Below are 16,688 nucleotides of genomic sequence, written 5' to 3' on the forward strand. Positions count from 1 at the left end.
TTCAGACAAAACTGAAAGGAATAAGTCATTGATTTACCCCAGTTGGCATGAGGAATATTGACTTTGTTCTTGATGTTTACGACAACAAGGGTAATATTCTCACATATGAACAATTTATAACATTGAAAGAGTTTCCAATACCTTTCAGAGAATTTATTTCTGTGATCAAAGCCGTTCCCAGTGGTCTAACTACACTAATGAAAACTCATCTTAGCTTTGGTAATGATCAAAGTTTATCCAGAACTCAGATTGGAAGGTGTGGGCTTACGTGAGAAATCTTTTTGCAATAAATATATAAAAAGACAAATTCTTCATTCACAAAACCAACTCACAACTGCGTTTATTTTCAGCAAACTTAACATGTGAAAATATTTGTATGAACATAACAAGATTCAACAACTGAGACAAGCTGAACAAGTTCCACAGACATAGAATAATGTGTCCCTGAACAAAGGGGGGGGGGGGGTCAAAGTCAAAAGTAAGTCAGTATCTGGTGTGGCCACCAAGTACTGCAGTGCATCTCCTCCTCATGGACTGCACCAGATTTGCCGTTCTTGCTGTGAGACGTTACCCCACTCTTCCACCAAGGCACCTGCAAGTTCCCAGACGGAATGGCCCTGGCCCTCACCCTCCGATCCAACAGGTCCCAGACGTGCTCAATGGGATTGAGACATGGGCTCTTCGCTGGCCATGGCAGAACACTGACATTCCTGTCTTGCAGGAAATCAGCCATACTGCTCATTCTGTGAGTGGTGGCATTGTCATGCTGGAGGGTCATGTCAGGATGAGCCTGCAGGAAGGGTACCACATGAGGATGTCTTCCCTGTAACGCACAGCGTTGAGATTGCCTGCAATGACAACAAGCTCAGTCCGATGATGCTGTGACACACCGCCCCAGACCATGACAGACCCTCCACATCGATCCCGCTCCAGAGTACAGGCCTCGGCGTAACGCTCATTCCTTCAACGATAAACGCGAATTCGACCATCACCCCTGGTGAGACAAAACCGCGACTCGTCAGTGAAGAGCACTTTTTGCCAGTCCTGTCTGGTCCAGCGACGGTGGGTTTGTGCCCATAGGCGACATTGTTGCCAGTGATATCTGGTGAGGACCTGCCTTGAAACAGGCCTACAAGCCCTCAGTCCAGCCGCTCTCAGCCTATTGTGGACAGTCTGAACACTGATGGAGGGATTGTGTGTTCCTGGTGTAACTTGGGCAGTTGTTGTTGCCATCCTGTACCTGTCCCGCAGGTGTGATGTTCAGCTGTACCAATCCTATGCAGGTGTTGTTACACGTGGTCTACCACTGCAAGGATGATCAGCTGTCCGTCCTGTCTCCCTGTAGCGCTGTCTTAGGCGTCTCACAGTACGGACATTGCAATTTATTGCCCTGGCCACATCTGCAGTCCTCATGCCTCCTTGCAGCATGCCTAAGGCACGTTCACACAGATGAGCAGGGACCCTGGACATCTTTCTTTTGGTGTTATTCAGAGTCAGTAGAAAGGCCTCTTTAGTGTCCTAAGTTTTCGTAACTGTGACCTTAATTGCCTACCGTCTGTAAGCTGTTAAGGTCTTAACAACTGTTCCACAGGTGCATGTTCATTAAACAAGCATGGGAAACAGTGTTTAAACTGTTTACAATGAAGATCTGTGAAGTTTTGGATTTTTTACTAATTATCTTTGAAAGACAGGGTCCTGAAAAAGGGACGTTTATTTTTTCCCTGACTTTATAAGCACCTACCCACTACTGATATAAACCTTAAACAATTTATAGTCAAGCAAAATTTCACCAATTATTTAAACTGGCATATCGGCTGCTGACTGGTTGAGTAACCTCTTCTGCCAGGAAGTCCTTCATAAGGATTAGTGACACGACCAATAAATACGTCGCCATCCAGACAGATTGACAGGAACCTCTGACTGGATGTAACACAGTCACCATCCGCTGGGATTTTGTGCTGTATCGCCACCATCCCTCTACAACACACACACACACACTCCAGCCATTATCTGGCAGCATCCCCACTCACACCAGTTTGTGTTTGCCTACACCGACCCTCTAGCTGACGTGTAACAAAGACAACAGCATGTCTGTGTTGTTACTGTTACAAGAAAGAACTCTTTGATCAGGGACAACGATCGGCTCAAACATGAACGGCTTCAGTAGTTTTATTGGCTCCCTAGCTAACATTATTTCATTCTCTGTAATAAACTCATTCTCAGACTCGGAGCTACTCTGTAAATTCAGCCATTTTTGGGAGTTCCAAAATTCTCTCCTGCCAAGTGACAATGCCAATATGGCGATTTACAGTTAGCTTGCGTTCTAAATCATAGTGTTTCCATTGCCCTTTAAGTGGAAGAAGTTTGAACCACCAAGACTTCCAAGAGCTGGCAGCCCGACCAAACTGAGCAAATCGGGGAAGAGAACCCGATGGTCACTCTGACAGAGCTCCTCTGTGGAGATGGGAGAACCTTCCAGAAGGACAACCATCTCTGCAGCGCTCCACCAATTAGGCTTTTATTGTAGAGTGGCCAGATGGAAGCCACTCCTCAGTAAAAGGCACATGACAGGCCGCTTGGAGTTTGCCAACAGGCACCTAAGGGACTCTCAGACCATGAGAAACAAGATTCTCTGGTCTAATGAAACCAAGATTGAACTCTTTGGCCTGAATGCCAAGCTTCACATTAAAATCAAATTTTATTAGTCACATGCGCCGAATACAACAGTGAAATGCTTACTTACGAGCCCCTAACCAACAGTGCAGTTTCAAAAAATATGGATAAGAATAAGACATCTGGAGGAAACCAGGCACTGCTCATCACCTGGCCAATAACATTCCTAAGGTGAAGCATGGTGGTGGCAGCATCATGCTGTGGGGATGTTTTTCAGTGGCAGGGAATGGGAGACTAGTCAGGATTAAGGGAAAGATGAACAGAGTAAAGTACTAGAGAGATTCTTGATGAAAACCTGCTCCAGAGTCCTCAGGACCTAAGACTGGAATGAAGGTTCACCTTCCAACAGGACAACGACCCTAAGCACACAGACAAGGCAACGCAGGAGTGGCTTCGGGACAAGTCTCTGTTCTTGAGCGGCCCAGCCAGAGCCCTGACTTGAACCCAATCGAACATCTCTGGAGAGAATTGAAAATAGCTGTGCAGCGACGCACCCCATCCAACCTGACAGAGCTTGAAAGGATCTGCAGAGAAGAATGGGGAAGAAAAAAACCTCCCCAAATACAGGTGTGCCAAGCTTGTAGCATCATACCCAAGAAGACTTGAAGCTGTAATAGCTATCAAAGGTGCTTCTACAAAGTACTGAGTAAAGGGTCTGAACACTTACGTAAATGTGATAACATTTGTTATACATTTCCCAAAATTTGTAAAATTTTGTTTTTGCTTTGTCATTATGGAGTATTTTGTGTAGATTGAGTTAAGCTTTTTTAAATCCATTTTAGAATACAGCTGTAACGGATCAAAATGTGGAAAAAGTGAAGGGGTCTGAATACTTTCCGAATGCACTGTAGTTGATTTGATTAAAACACATATCCTGTGTGTTTTAATAAAATCAGCTGTGTCTATATATGGAAAAATACACGTAAAAAATTTGGAGCAATCGATTGGTCGAAGAACAGACAACTTTCATTGGACCAAGAATTATTATTTTTTTAGTTGGGGACAACCCTAGACCAGAGCCTCTGGTTTCCAATGGGAGCAAATTAATCAAAGTGGGCAGCACAAGCAAGGAGGTGGGCAGAGGCAAGAATGAGTTAGTGAGATCCTATTGGTGCGTTTTAGCATTTATTTGCATATTTCTGTTAGGGAATGCCTACTATGAAGTGTGGGTGTGCAATAACTCAATTTGCCCTTGCACGCCTTTTAAAATTTTTTTTTTTTTTTTTTACTTTGGCAAAGTCTACAAAACGCAGTCCACCATGTTACAGATTCTAGTTTTGGAAACAGAAAATTGTATGGAAATATTTTATTGATGAGAAAATTTACAGAATCTCGGCCAAAATCCATATCGTTCCATCTTCTCCCACTGCCGGCCACTGGGCTTCCTCTCATCACCATATTAGGTAGTGAGTGGAAAAGCCAACTGGATGCTTCACATTTATACATCCGGTGAAATATCTGGCTCATCTGTGGTTCAACTGTTTAACCCAGTCAGAACCAAAGATAAGCTAAAAAATGTCAATGTAAACAAACACTGTATAGCTTCAAAACATGATTAAAACTATCATTATTTTGATATCATGGTTGGTCAGTCCTTGCATCCCATAGGTCAGTCTATGAATTTGAGAGTGGTTACATTTCTCTACGCCTATCCCTAAGCGGTTTATCCAAAAAGTTGCCAGGTTGGTTGCCTTGTTGTTTGACCTGCAGATTGGCCCTTCAAAGTTTAGTTTGTGCATCTTTTACTTTTGCACACCATCTTCAAAAACAGCAGAAAATGATCATTTGGGTTATTGAAAAGATTAACAGCAGTCTATATGTTAAAATTATTTCTTACACTATGCTTGTTTTGTCAAACTGAAATTAGGCAAACATTTTAGAATTTTTACAACCATGCAATGGCAGAGCAATTTCTACATATTGCACATTTAACTACAAAAGCTAGTTACGAGACAACCCATATTGTTCCTCCAAAGACATTGCAACAATACTTCATTGGGTCGTTCCACAAAATTAGTGCCTTTTGCATCCCTTTGGTATTTTAAGTAGAGAATATACACCAATATAGAATTTTAAAAGCCTGTAATATTAAATTAAGTGCCCTTTAATATTGACCAGATGGAGAACTCAATAAAATGAATAAAGGCTAATGTTAGTTAAAGTGAAAAATTCAGCATTTTGTCGTCCCCGTGACTTCTTGCAAGATTTTAACCCACTTAATCCCAAAATTTCACCATCATTGTAAAGCCCTAGTTATTTTGTTGCTTTGACTGTCATTTCTGAAGTTTTCATTTATGTCTGTTCCTCATTTTAAAAAGGTCAACCCTGTTACAACCCTGTGAATTGGTTCTACTGTTTTTGGCCATTTCCTGGTGTGGAAAACTGAACATAAACACACCAACCCTGTTACCCATAGATGGACAGGCTAGAAATGTCTTAACAATAACTTTGTGAATCTTGCACTCTATTGCCACTCCACAAAACAACCTTCCATTCCCCCTGTCACAAGGGGATTTATGGTTGATTTAAGAAGAAATATTCAACCCTATTACGGTCAACCCTGTTACTGGTCTTTTAAAAAAAAAAAATTTTTTTTTTTTTTAAACCAAGTTACACTTCTCCAAAAGGTACCAAAATGGTGGAATGACCAATGTTCTCAATGTTTGGGGCACTGAGCACATTTTAGGTCTGCTGAGTGCAAACTAACATTGTGATAATGGTGCTGGAGGGGATGGCTCCTAACCAACTGCTATTTTGTTCGTTTTTTCAATTTTCTTTGCCACTCATTTTGTACATAATGTTACTGCTACCGTCTCTTATGACCGAAAAGAGCTCCTGGACAGCGATTACTCACCTCAAACTGGACAAAGATTTTTTTTTTTAAGGAGTCCGATGCAAAGGATATACTGCTTCCCCGAGACCAGGCCCAAATCCCCGTCATTAGTATGAGGAAAAGACGTAAATACAGGGGGAGGAGGTCTGGTGCCGTGTGTGAATTCGCCGGCGAGTGAGTAAACCACCACTACCCTGAGTATTATAGGCCAACATGCAATCATTGGAAAACAAACTGGATGATCTACAATTAAGACTAGACTACCAACAGGACATTAAACTGTAATATCATATGTTTCACAGACTTGGCTGAACGACGACACGGATAATAGAGCTGGCTGGCTTCTCAGGACAGAGCAGGACAGAGCAGCTACGTCTGGTAAGACGAGGGGTGGGGGTGTGTGTGTAACAGCTGTTGCGCGATGTCTAATATTATAGACGTCTCGAGGTTTTGCACGCCTGAAGTAAAGCACCTCATGATAAGCTGTAGACAACACCATCTATATTACTCGTTGCCATCCATTTACCACTACAAATCGATGCTGGCACTAAGACCGCACTCAACGAGCTACAGTTGAAGTCGGAAGCTTACATACACTTAGATTGGAGTCATTAAAACTCGTTTTTCAACCACTCCACAAATTTCTTGTTAACAAACTATAGTTTTGGCAAGTCGGTTAGGACATCTACTTTGTGCATGACAAGTAATTTTCCCAACAACTGTTTAGAGAGATTATTTCCCTTATAATTCACTGTAATCACAATTCCAGTGGGTCAGAAGTTAACATACACTAAGTTGACTGTGCCTTTCAACAGCTTGTAAAATTCCAGAAAATGTCATGGCTTTAGAAGCTTCTGATTGACTCAAATGACATCAATTAGCCTATTGGAGGTGTACCAGTGGATGTATTTCAAGGCCTACCTTCAAACTCAGTGCCTCTTTGCTTGACATCATGGGAAAATCAAAAGAAATCAGCCAAGACCTCAGAAAAACAATTGTAGAACTCCACAAGTCTGGTTCATCCTTGGGAGCAATTTCCAAATGCCTGAAGGTACCACATTCATCTGTACAAACAATAGTAAGCAAGTATAAACACCATGGGACTACGCAGCCGTTGTACCGCTCAGGAAGGAGACGTGTTCTGTCTCCTAGAGATGAACGTACGTTGGTGCGAAAAGTGCAAATCAATCCCAGAACAGCAAAGGACCTTGAAGATGCTGGAGGAAACAGGTACAAAAGTATCTATATCCACAGTAAAATGAGTCCTATATCAACATAACCTGAAAGGCAGCTCAGCAAGGAAGAAGCCACTGCTCCAAAACCACCATAAAAAAGCCAGACTACGGTTTGCAAATTGTACATGGGGACAAAGAGCATACTTTTTGGAGAAATGTCCTCTGGTCTGATGAAACAAAAATAGAACTGTTTGGCCATAATGACCATCGTTATGTTTGGAGGAAAAAGGGGGACGCTTGCAAGCCGAAGAACACCATCCCAACCGCGAAGCACAGGGGTGGCAGCATCATGTTGTGGGGGTGCTTTGCTGCAGGAGGGACTGCAGCAAAATAGAAATTGACAAAATAGATAACATAATTTTCCTGCCTCATGATGCCAATATATTGAAGCAACATCAAGACATCATTCAGGAAGTTAAAGCTTGGTTGCAAATGGGTCTTCCAAATGGACAATGACCCCAAGCATGCTTCCAAAGTTGTGTCAAAATGGCTTAAGGCCAAAAAGTCAAGGTATTGGAGTGGCCATTACAAAGCCCTGACTTCAAGCCTCTAGAAAACTTTGGGCAGAACTGAAAAAGTGTGTGCGAGCAAGGAGGCCTACAAACCTGACTCAGTTACACCAGCTCTGTCAGGAGGAATGGGCCAAAATTCACCCAACTTATTGTGGGAAGCTTGTGGAAGGCTACCCAAAACATGTGACCCAAGTTAAACAATTTAAAGGCAATGCTACCAAATGAGTGTATGTAAACTTCTGACCCATTGGGAATGTGATGAAAGAAATAAAAGCTGAAATAAAGTGGTGATCCTAACTGACCTAAGCAGGTTATTTTTACTAGGATTCAATGTCAGAAATTGTGAAACTGAGTTTAAATGTATTTGGCTAAGGTGTATGTAAACTTCTGACTTCAACTGTATATGAGGCCATAAGCAAACAAGAAAATGCTCATCCAGAAGCGGCACTCCTAGTGGCCGGAGACTTGAATGCTAATTTCTACCAACATGTTACATGTGCAACCAGAGAATAAAAAAAATAAATAAAAAAAACCTCTAGACCACCTTTACTCCACACACAGAGACGCATGCAAAGCTCTCCCTCGTCCTCCATTTGGCAAATCTGACCATAATTCTACCCTGATTCCTGCTTACGAGCAAAAACTGAAGCAGGAAGTACCAGTGACTTGCTCAATACAGAAGTGTTCAGAAGACGTGGATGCTACACTACAGGACTGTTTTGCAGCACAGACTGGAATATTTTACGGGATTCATCCAATGGCATTGAGGAGTATACCACCTCAGTCACCAGCTTCATCAATAAGTGCATCAACGACGTCATCTCAACAGTGATCGTACGTACATTTTCCAAAGAGAAGCCATGGATTATCGGCAACATCCGCACCGAGCTAAAGGCTAGAGCTGCCGCGTTCAAAGAGCGGGACACTAATCCGGACGCTTATAAGAAATCGCGCTATGCCCTCAGACAAACCATCAAACAGGCAGAGTGTCAATACAGGATTAAGATTGAATCCTACTACACAGGCTCTGACGCTTGTCGGATGTGGCAGGGCTTGAAAACTATTACAGACTACAAAGGGAACCCTACCAGACAAGCTAAATGCCTTTTATGCTCGCTTTGCGGCAAGCGACACTGAAGCACGCATGAGAGCACCGAAAGTAACCTGCCTAAATGATTACTGCCCCACAACACTCACGTCTGTAGCCATGAAGTGCTTTGAAAGGCTGGTCATGGCTCACATCAACACCATCATGCCAGAAACCCTAGACCCACTAATTCACATACCGTCCCAACATAGCCACAGATGACGCAATTACACTCCACACTACCCTTTCCCACCTGGACAAATGGAACACCTATGTGAGAATGCTGTTCATTAACTACAGCGCAGCGTTCAACACCATAGTGCCCACAAAGTGCATCACTAAGCTAGGGACCCTGGGACTATACATCTCCCTCTGCAACTGGATCCTGGACTTCCTTGGGCCGCCCCGAGGTGGTAATGGTAGGCAACACCACATCTGCCACGCCAGGGCCCCTCAAGGGTGCGTGCTTAGTTCCCTCCTGTACTTCCTGTTCACCCACGACTGTGTGGCCAAGCACGACTCCAACACCATCATTAAGTTTGCTGACGACAACAGTGGTAGGCCTGATCAATGACAATGATGAAACAGCCTATAGGAAGGAGGTCAGAGACCTGGCAGTGTGGTGCCAGGACTATAGGAAAAGGAGGGCCGAAAAGGCCCCCCATTAACATCGACAGGACTGAAGTGGAACGGGTTGCAAGTTAAGTGCCTTGGTGTCAATGACACCAAACTCTCATGGTCCAAACACACGAAGACAGTTGTGAAGAGGGCACGACAACACCTTTTTCCCCTCAGGATACTGAAAACATTTGGCATGGGTTCCCCAGAACCTCAAAAAGTTCTACAGCATCGAGATGCACCTTGCCAGTTGCATCACCGCCTGGTATGGCAACTGCTCGGGATCTCACCATAAGGCACTACAGAGGGTAGTGCATACAGCCCAGTGCATCACCGGGGCCAAGCTTCCAGCCATCCAGGACCAGACGGTGTCAGAGGAAGGCCCTAAAAATTGTCAAAGACTCCAGTCACCCAAGTCCTAGACAGTTCTCTCTGCTACCGCACGGCAAGCGGTACCGGAGCGCCAAGTCTAGGACCAAAAGGCACCTTAACAGCTTCTACCCCCAAGCCATAAGACTGCTGAACTAAACTAATCAAATGGTCACCCAGACTATTTACATTGACCCCTACTCGCTGTTCATTATCTATAGTCACTTTACAAATTACCTAGACTAACCTAACCTGGACCCCCGCAAATTGACTCGGTAACACATTTCTTGTGTTACTTTTTGATTGATTAGATTTTTATTTTGATTGATTAGATTTTTATTTTTTTACTTTAGTTTATTTAGTAAATTGAATAACTCTTTCTTGAACTGCATTGATGGTTAAGGGCTTGTAAGTAAGCACTTCATGGCGCATGTGACCAAATTTGATTTGAAAATGCTGTGCAACTTCAAGCGATTGTTTACTGTGAACACTGAGGCTGTACCCGCTTTAGTTACAGTTTGAACAGTGGCCAAGTAGGCTACTGTGGCTATTTGATCATAACGTAGGCATAACAGAGTGGCCTACCAAAAAAAAAAAAAAATAAAAATTGGAGAAAAAAATGCATCCCACAATATTCTAAAAAGCATTCAGCCTACAGTAGCAGCAAATGTGTGGTGTTCAGTGTAGGACTTTTTTGGTGGGGGGAAACATGCAGGGCTTAACATTAACCTGATATCCACTTGTCCTTCAGACAAGGAGGTGACTGAAAATGTGTTGTTTGATGCAAGAAACCACTTCAAAATAAAATTAATTATTCCAATACCATTACCACAGAGAAACAGACAATTTACACAACCCTCTGCATATTGGCTACTTAGAATATTCAAGATTGTCTCAAAATACAACACTGCTCTTTACCTGACTCGCTTTCAAAGATGGCTAGAAATGCACACATTTTGTGCCGTTGTAGGAAGCAACCACTCCCCCATTGTTAACTAGAAATTAGCTATAACTGGGCTAATAACTCACTAACTAGCAAAGAATATGAACAAATGTGCACAGGTGGATACATGCAGCTCTCGCTTTGATCTCAAAACAAGCACAACTACTCACTACCGCTCATGCTGTAAACACAATCCAGTTCAAAGTGAATGGCACAGATCCATATATGGCAATGGCTACTTGCATATAGGCCTAATGCAGCTCTGATTGGTTATGGCACACCGGTCTGTGTAGAGTGCGGGCCTGAGTCGTGCTTGTCAATGCAATAGAACCCTAAACCAATGCACGTCGCCTACAATAAAATCTCTTGCACAGTTAGTTTTGCATAGCTCATTTTGTTTCGGTATGTTACATTGAAAGTGGCTAATATTGCATTGAATCGAGCACAATTCCCACAGCAGAGCGAAACGTTGATAGTGTTAACTAAAGGGGAAAACTCTAGAAAGCTGAGCGAAGTTTAATCTCGTGCTTCTCGGCGTGGGCTTGTAGTGCAGTCCAAGGGGAGCTGCGTGCCCGTGCGCAGCTTAGAGGGAACATTGGGAATGACCCCATTGCACTTTGGCAGAAGAGGGGGAAAGACACTTTCTGGGTTAACATCAGACAAAATGCGAGGTCAATCCATGACAAAGGGTCACTCACGTTACACCGGGGTAGCTGCTATACTTCTTTTTCCCAAACCGGTTCTGTTGGACAAAGAAGTCAAATCGTTCCGACTTTTTCCACATGTAGTAGAAGGCGACACATTCAGCGACTGTCCTTGTATTCACCTGAAGGAGAAAGAGTAGGTGAAGGGTTAAATGGAGAGATGCATTGCAGGACATGACTGGCATTGAACAACAATATCCCCATTTCATCTACAGTAGAACCTCAAAAGCTACAAAACTCAGGGCTGGTTTTCCAGACTAAGCATAGTCCTTGGAAAAAAACAGTTCCTATGGAGATTTTCCATTGAGCATGATTTTTGGTCCAGAAACAGGCGTAATATGTGTTTGGGAAACCAGCCCTCAGTTACCAACTGACAGGTCAACTGAACAGGCAATATAAATGCAAAGAATTAAAAAAATCAAAAATGATTTACAAATTCTGGATAATTGATTAGTAAACATGTAAATATGCAATGGTTTGTTTGTTTATAAATGAATTTCAAAGTTTTAGATATTTCAGTGTTCCCAAACGACCTCCATTCCCGACATTATTGTATCTTTGAAGTCATACTGTATTGATAAGACTGGTCTTACCTTATGTTTCTGGATGAGGTGAAAGTTCTTCTCATAAAGGAGGAGCGCAAGTTCAAAGTTTCTGCATTCTTCTTCTGACCAGGGAGGCATTTCACCTGAAATCAAAAAGGTGGAACATTTATTTTTTACTCCACTGTTTTAATACAATATGAATCTGTGTAAAAATGTCAACTTACCCTCAGAGGACTTTTCACTCCGGCGATAATGCTCCAGTGCATCATGGACGGTGTAGTTACACTTCACAAGCTCATACAAAGCCTTGGGAGGGGCAAATAACACTAAATCAGTTAAGAGAGCAAGAGAGAAAGAGAGAAAGAAAGAAAAGAAAAATGTACCTGCTCGTTGTCTTGAACGAGACCACTCTCCAGCGCAGGCCCCACCTTCCCATCAACTACTAGGGCGGAAGTGTCATGCAGGAAGTCTTTCACCGTCTGCTCCGGCAGGGCATCAGGTTGCCATAGCAACTGGTCTTCATTCTCATACACTAGGAGGATACATTTTTAGACAAGGACAACACTTGGAAGCTGTGAAGGATGTTTCCTAGCTTTACATCATATCTGTTGAATATGACGTTACATACAGTATATTGAACAGATTTTGTACATATATTGAACAAATATCAAAACAAGTAAACTGATATCTGTTCAACATCTTAACATTGAATTTCACTTCACAAGCTCATACAATGCCTTTGGAAGGACAACCCCCCCCACTTAAATCAATTTAAATTCAGAGTTGATCTTCAAGAGAGCTAGAGTGAGGGGAGTGTGCGAGGGAAATTCTAAATGTATATTTGGTATCTCACATACACTGACCTTTTTCATTGGCATCGTAGTAACAGACAAGGGCAGGGATTTCAGCTTGATACTGGGACCCGACCATGATTTCCTTTGAAAACAGATTTTTTTTTAAATTAGTCAATTTAAATACCATTATGTTGACATTTGCAGTGTAACAAGCCATCCACGTGTCATGAGCCTCATCTACTAGGAGTTGGTGGAGGAATGATTGATCATGAGAAGCACTGAAATACACACCTTCCTGGTGTCCTCAGGACACAGACCATCTTCCTCACCCTCCGATTCCTTGTCTCCATCGTAAATAGCATTAGCTAGAGAAGCAGATAGTGGGAGGTGAGGAGATAATACAGGGAAGTAAAAGGGACTGCAGTGCATAGGGGGTGTCAACTTAAACTGTGAATCAGCGATACGAGCAGCAGTATGAAACAAAACAAATATTGCGTAAACATGATACAGGAGACCACACTTGTGAGCACCCACACAGAGCATCTGCACACACATGGGAGTTTGTGTCACTCTGCTGCTAAGTGATAGCTGCATGGAAACAACAGTGGAGGAGATCAGCCTCTCACTTCTCGATGTTGCCAAAGTCGGCTCGATATGCTACTCCCCGAAATTTGTATCGCGGACATTACCATTACACTTTACCACAAACCTTTTACATTAGGACTTAATCTCACAATATATTTCAGGTTGCTAGATGCACTGATGTCAGATGATGCATGTCAGTAGTGGCATTATAGGGAAACAAAAAGGGAGATATTCCACAGTTCAAGGAAGTGAATGTTAAACTTACAACGCAGTGTTCTGGGGAAGAAATCACTGGTTTCATGGGATGTCACCGAGGGTGTGAGGTCATCAGCTGAGGACTGTGTTTCTTCATCGTCACCTGACAGAAGATCTTTTGCTATTTCTTCCTGATTAAAATACACCAATAAGTCAATACATACACTACCATTCAAACATTTTAGAACACCTACTCATTCAAGGAGTTCATTTTTACTATTTTCTACATTGTAGAATAATAGTGAAGACATCAAAACTACAAAATAACACATGAAATCATGTAGTAACCAAAAAAAAGTAACAAATCAAAATACATTTTCTATTTGAGATTCTTCAAAATAGTCACCCTTTGCACACTCTTGGTATTCTCTCCACCAGCTTCATGGGGTAGTCACCTAGAATCCATTTCAATTAACAGGTGTGCCTTGTTGAAAGTTAATTTGTGGAATTTCTTTCCTTCTTAATGCATTTGAGCCATTCAGTTGTGTTGTGACAAGGTTTCTTCAAGTGCAGTCTCAAAAACCATCAAGCACTATGATGAAACCGTCAGGCCTTCATGGTCAAATTGCTGCAAAGAAAGCACACCAATAACAAGAAGAGACTTACTTTTTATTAATTTTTTCTTTATTTCACCTTTATTTAACCAGGTAGGCAAGTTGAGAACAAGTTCTCATTTACAATTGCGACCTGGCCAAGAAAGCAAAGCAGTTCGACAACATACAAAAACAGAGTTACACATGGAGTAAAACAACATACAATCAATGATGCAATAGAAAAAGCCAAGAAACACAAGCAATGGACATTAGTGGTGGAAATCTGTCCTTTGGTCTGGAGTCCAAATTTGTCTTTGTGAGACGCAGTGTGGGTGAACGGATGATCTCTGCATGTGTATTTCCCACCGTAAAGCATGGAGGAAGAGGTGTTATGGTGTGGGGGTGCTTTGCTGGTGACACTGTCTGATTTCTTTAGAATTCGAGGCACACTTAACCAGCATGGCTACCACAGCATTCTGCAGCGATACGCCATCCCATCTGGTTTGGGCTTAGTGGGACTATAATTTGTTTTTCAAAAGGATAATGACCCAACACACCTCCAGGCTGTGTAAGGGCTATTTGACCAAGGAGAGTAATGAGTGCTGCATCAAATGACCTGGTCTCCACAATCCCCCCAATCAAACTGAGATGGTTTGGGATGAGTTGGACCGCAGTGTGAAGGAAAGGCAGCCAACAAGTTCTCAGCATATGTGAGAACTCCTTCAAGAATGTTGGAAAAGCATTCCAGGTGAAGCTGGTTGAGAGAATGCCAAGAGTGTGCAAAGCTGTCATCAAGGCAAAGGGTGGCTATTTGAAGAATCTCAAATATATTTTGATTTGTTTAACACTTTTTTGGTTACTACATGGTTCCATATTCGTTTTTTCATAGTTTTGATATCTTCACTACTTTTCTACAATGTAGAAAATAGTAAAAATAAAGAAACACCCTTGAATGAGCAGGTGTTCTAAAACTTTTGACCGGTAGTGCATACAATACATAAAAACAATGGTTTCGCTAAATCTTTTGGAAAAAGAGTGAAGAATACAATGTTCAGGCTGTCATCACGATGAAACCCCCAGTGTCCAACAATAAAACCCCAGTGTCCAACAGTGAATCTAAGGCAAATTATTTTTAAAAGGAAAGCCCTCTCACAACCTACTAACAATTTGTTTTCACTGCAGTGGGATAACTTTTCCAAGTGAATGGAAATATTACAGAAGAGGAAGTCCAACTTACAAAATTGACACGGTGCTTACTTACTTTATCTAATGTCATATCAGGTAGCTCGTCCGTAAGTTCAACAGAAGAGCCGCCCACACTGGACCCTCCAGCGGTGCCAATTGATGCTTCGTATCTATACATAGCCAGCAGCTCCTCCAGTGGCATGTTGCCCTCCTGAATGATTAAAGACGACTTGATTTTGCTTTACAAATCACAACAATACAAAAAACTTCATGCATAACAGTTAGGAAGATTTATGACAGAATGTTAAAATTATAAATGGACAGTTCACTCAATACAAATTCATCTTGTTTACCACACCTTGGCTGCTGTCAATCCACCGAGGCAGTTTAATCTAGCCATATTCAGCAGCCTTTCTAGTATTTTCTTGTACAGAGCGAGGCTAGTATTGTATTGAGGGGAGTTGTATCGGCCATTAATTATAGCCTGTTCAAAAAAATTACGGTTGATCATCTATCCCATGTTAGCAAGGTAAGTTAGGTTAACCAGTTATTTAAATATTGCAGTTATCATGGCCAGATTATGTTCCCATGGGGCTTCAACCCCCAGGGGGCCCCAATCAATTTTGTGGAGTCACTAAAGTATCATATGAACTTTAGACAGGGCAAAATGTGTAGAATTCCAGGAAATTAGCTTTAAAACTGCAAAACAGCATTTGCTCTGGAAAAAATGTGGAGCAGTGGGAGGAAAAGGTCACGGGGGAATAGAAGGGGAGGGCTGAAACTACATTTAGATAGTGTTCTGCATAGATTTTCTGGGGGTGGGGCAACTCATAATAATGGCTAGAATAGAGTCAATTGAATGGTATCAAACATATGTGGTTGATACCATTCCATGGACTCCATTCCAGCCATTACTATGAGCCATCCTCCCCTCAGCAGCCTCCACTGCCGGGGTCCCCCCCAGACAATTTATGTAGAAGGAACGAGAGGCTCAATTCTGGTAACAAAAATGTAAAAAAAAATTATACTCCAAAATAAATAAAAATGATGCAGACACCATCTACAGTTTAACATTTCCACCTCCTGAAATAACATACTGGTAAAATGATTCTAAAAAAACATATTTGTTTTCATATTGGACCACACATATAACCTATGCATGGTCCATATGATCAGGTATGCTATTAGCAATAAGCATTAGCACTTGTAGCCCAACTGATGTAGCATAGTGGCTATAAATAAATAGGCTGAAGCATGGGGGTTGCCTATCTGCATTTACCCTATTGGGCTAAAACAGAAATATCACATTTACATAAGTATTCAGACCCTTTTCTCAATACTTTGTTGAAGCCCCTTTGGCAGTGATTACAGCCTCCAATCTACTTGGGTATGACGCTACAAGCTTGGCACACCTGTATTTGGGGAGCGTCTCCCATTCTTCTCTGCAGATCCTCTTCTCTGCAGATGTCAGGTTGGATGGGGTGCGTCGCTGCACAGCTATTTTCAAGTCTCTCCAGCAATGTTCGATTGGGTTCAAGTCTGGGCTCAGGCTGGGCCGCTCAAGGACATTCAGACACTTGTCCCGAAGCCACTCCTGCGTTGTCTTGGCTGTGTGCTTAGGGTCGTCGTCCAATTGGAAGATGAACCTTCATCCCAGTCTGAGGACCTGAGCGCTCTGGAGCAGGTTTTCATCAAGGATTTCTCTGTACTTTGCTCCGTTCATCTTTCCCTTGATCCTGACTAGTCTCCCATTCCCTGCCACTGGAAAACATCCTCACAGCATGATGCTGCCACCATGCTTAACCGTAGGGATGGTG

General features: G+C 42.4%; 1 protein-coding gene across 1 annotated transcript in view; it reads right to left on the reverse strand.

Annotated features, from left to right (window-relative positions):
- The window catches only part of mier3a (mesoderm induction early response 1, family member 3 a), a 54,888-nt gene that overhangs the window by 15,332 nt on the left and 22,868 nt on the right, over positions 1-16,688 (reverse strand). Inside the window, 8 exon segments of the mRNA XM_045688037.1 lie at positions 10,969-11,096; positions 11,568-11,662; positions 11,744-11,825; positions 11,903-12,051; positions 12,383-12,455; positions 12,605-12,678; positions 13,164-13,284; positions 14,948-15,082. Coding sequence (XP_045543993.1) covers positions 10,969-11,096; positions 11,568-11,662; positions 11,744-11,825; positions 11,903-12,051; positions 12,383-12,455; positions 12,605-12,678; positions 13,164-13,284; positions 14,948-15,082 — 857 coding nt within the window.

Source organism: Salmo salar, chromosome ssa01, assembly GCF_905237065.1.
Source record: "Salmo salar chromosome ssa01, Ssal_v3.1, whole genome shotgun sequence".
Taxonomy (NCBI): Eukaryota; Metazoa; Chordata; class Actinopteri; order Salmoniformes; family Salmonidae; genus Salmo; species Salmo salar.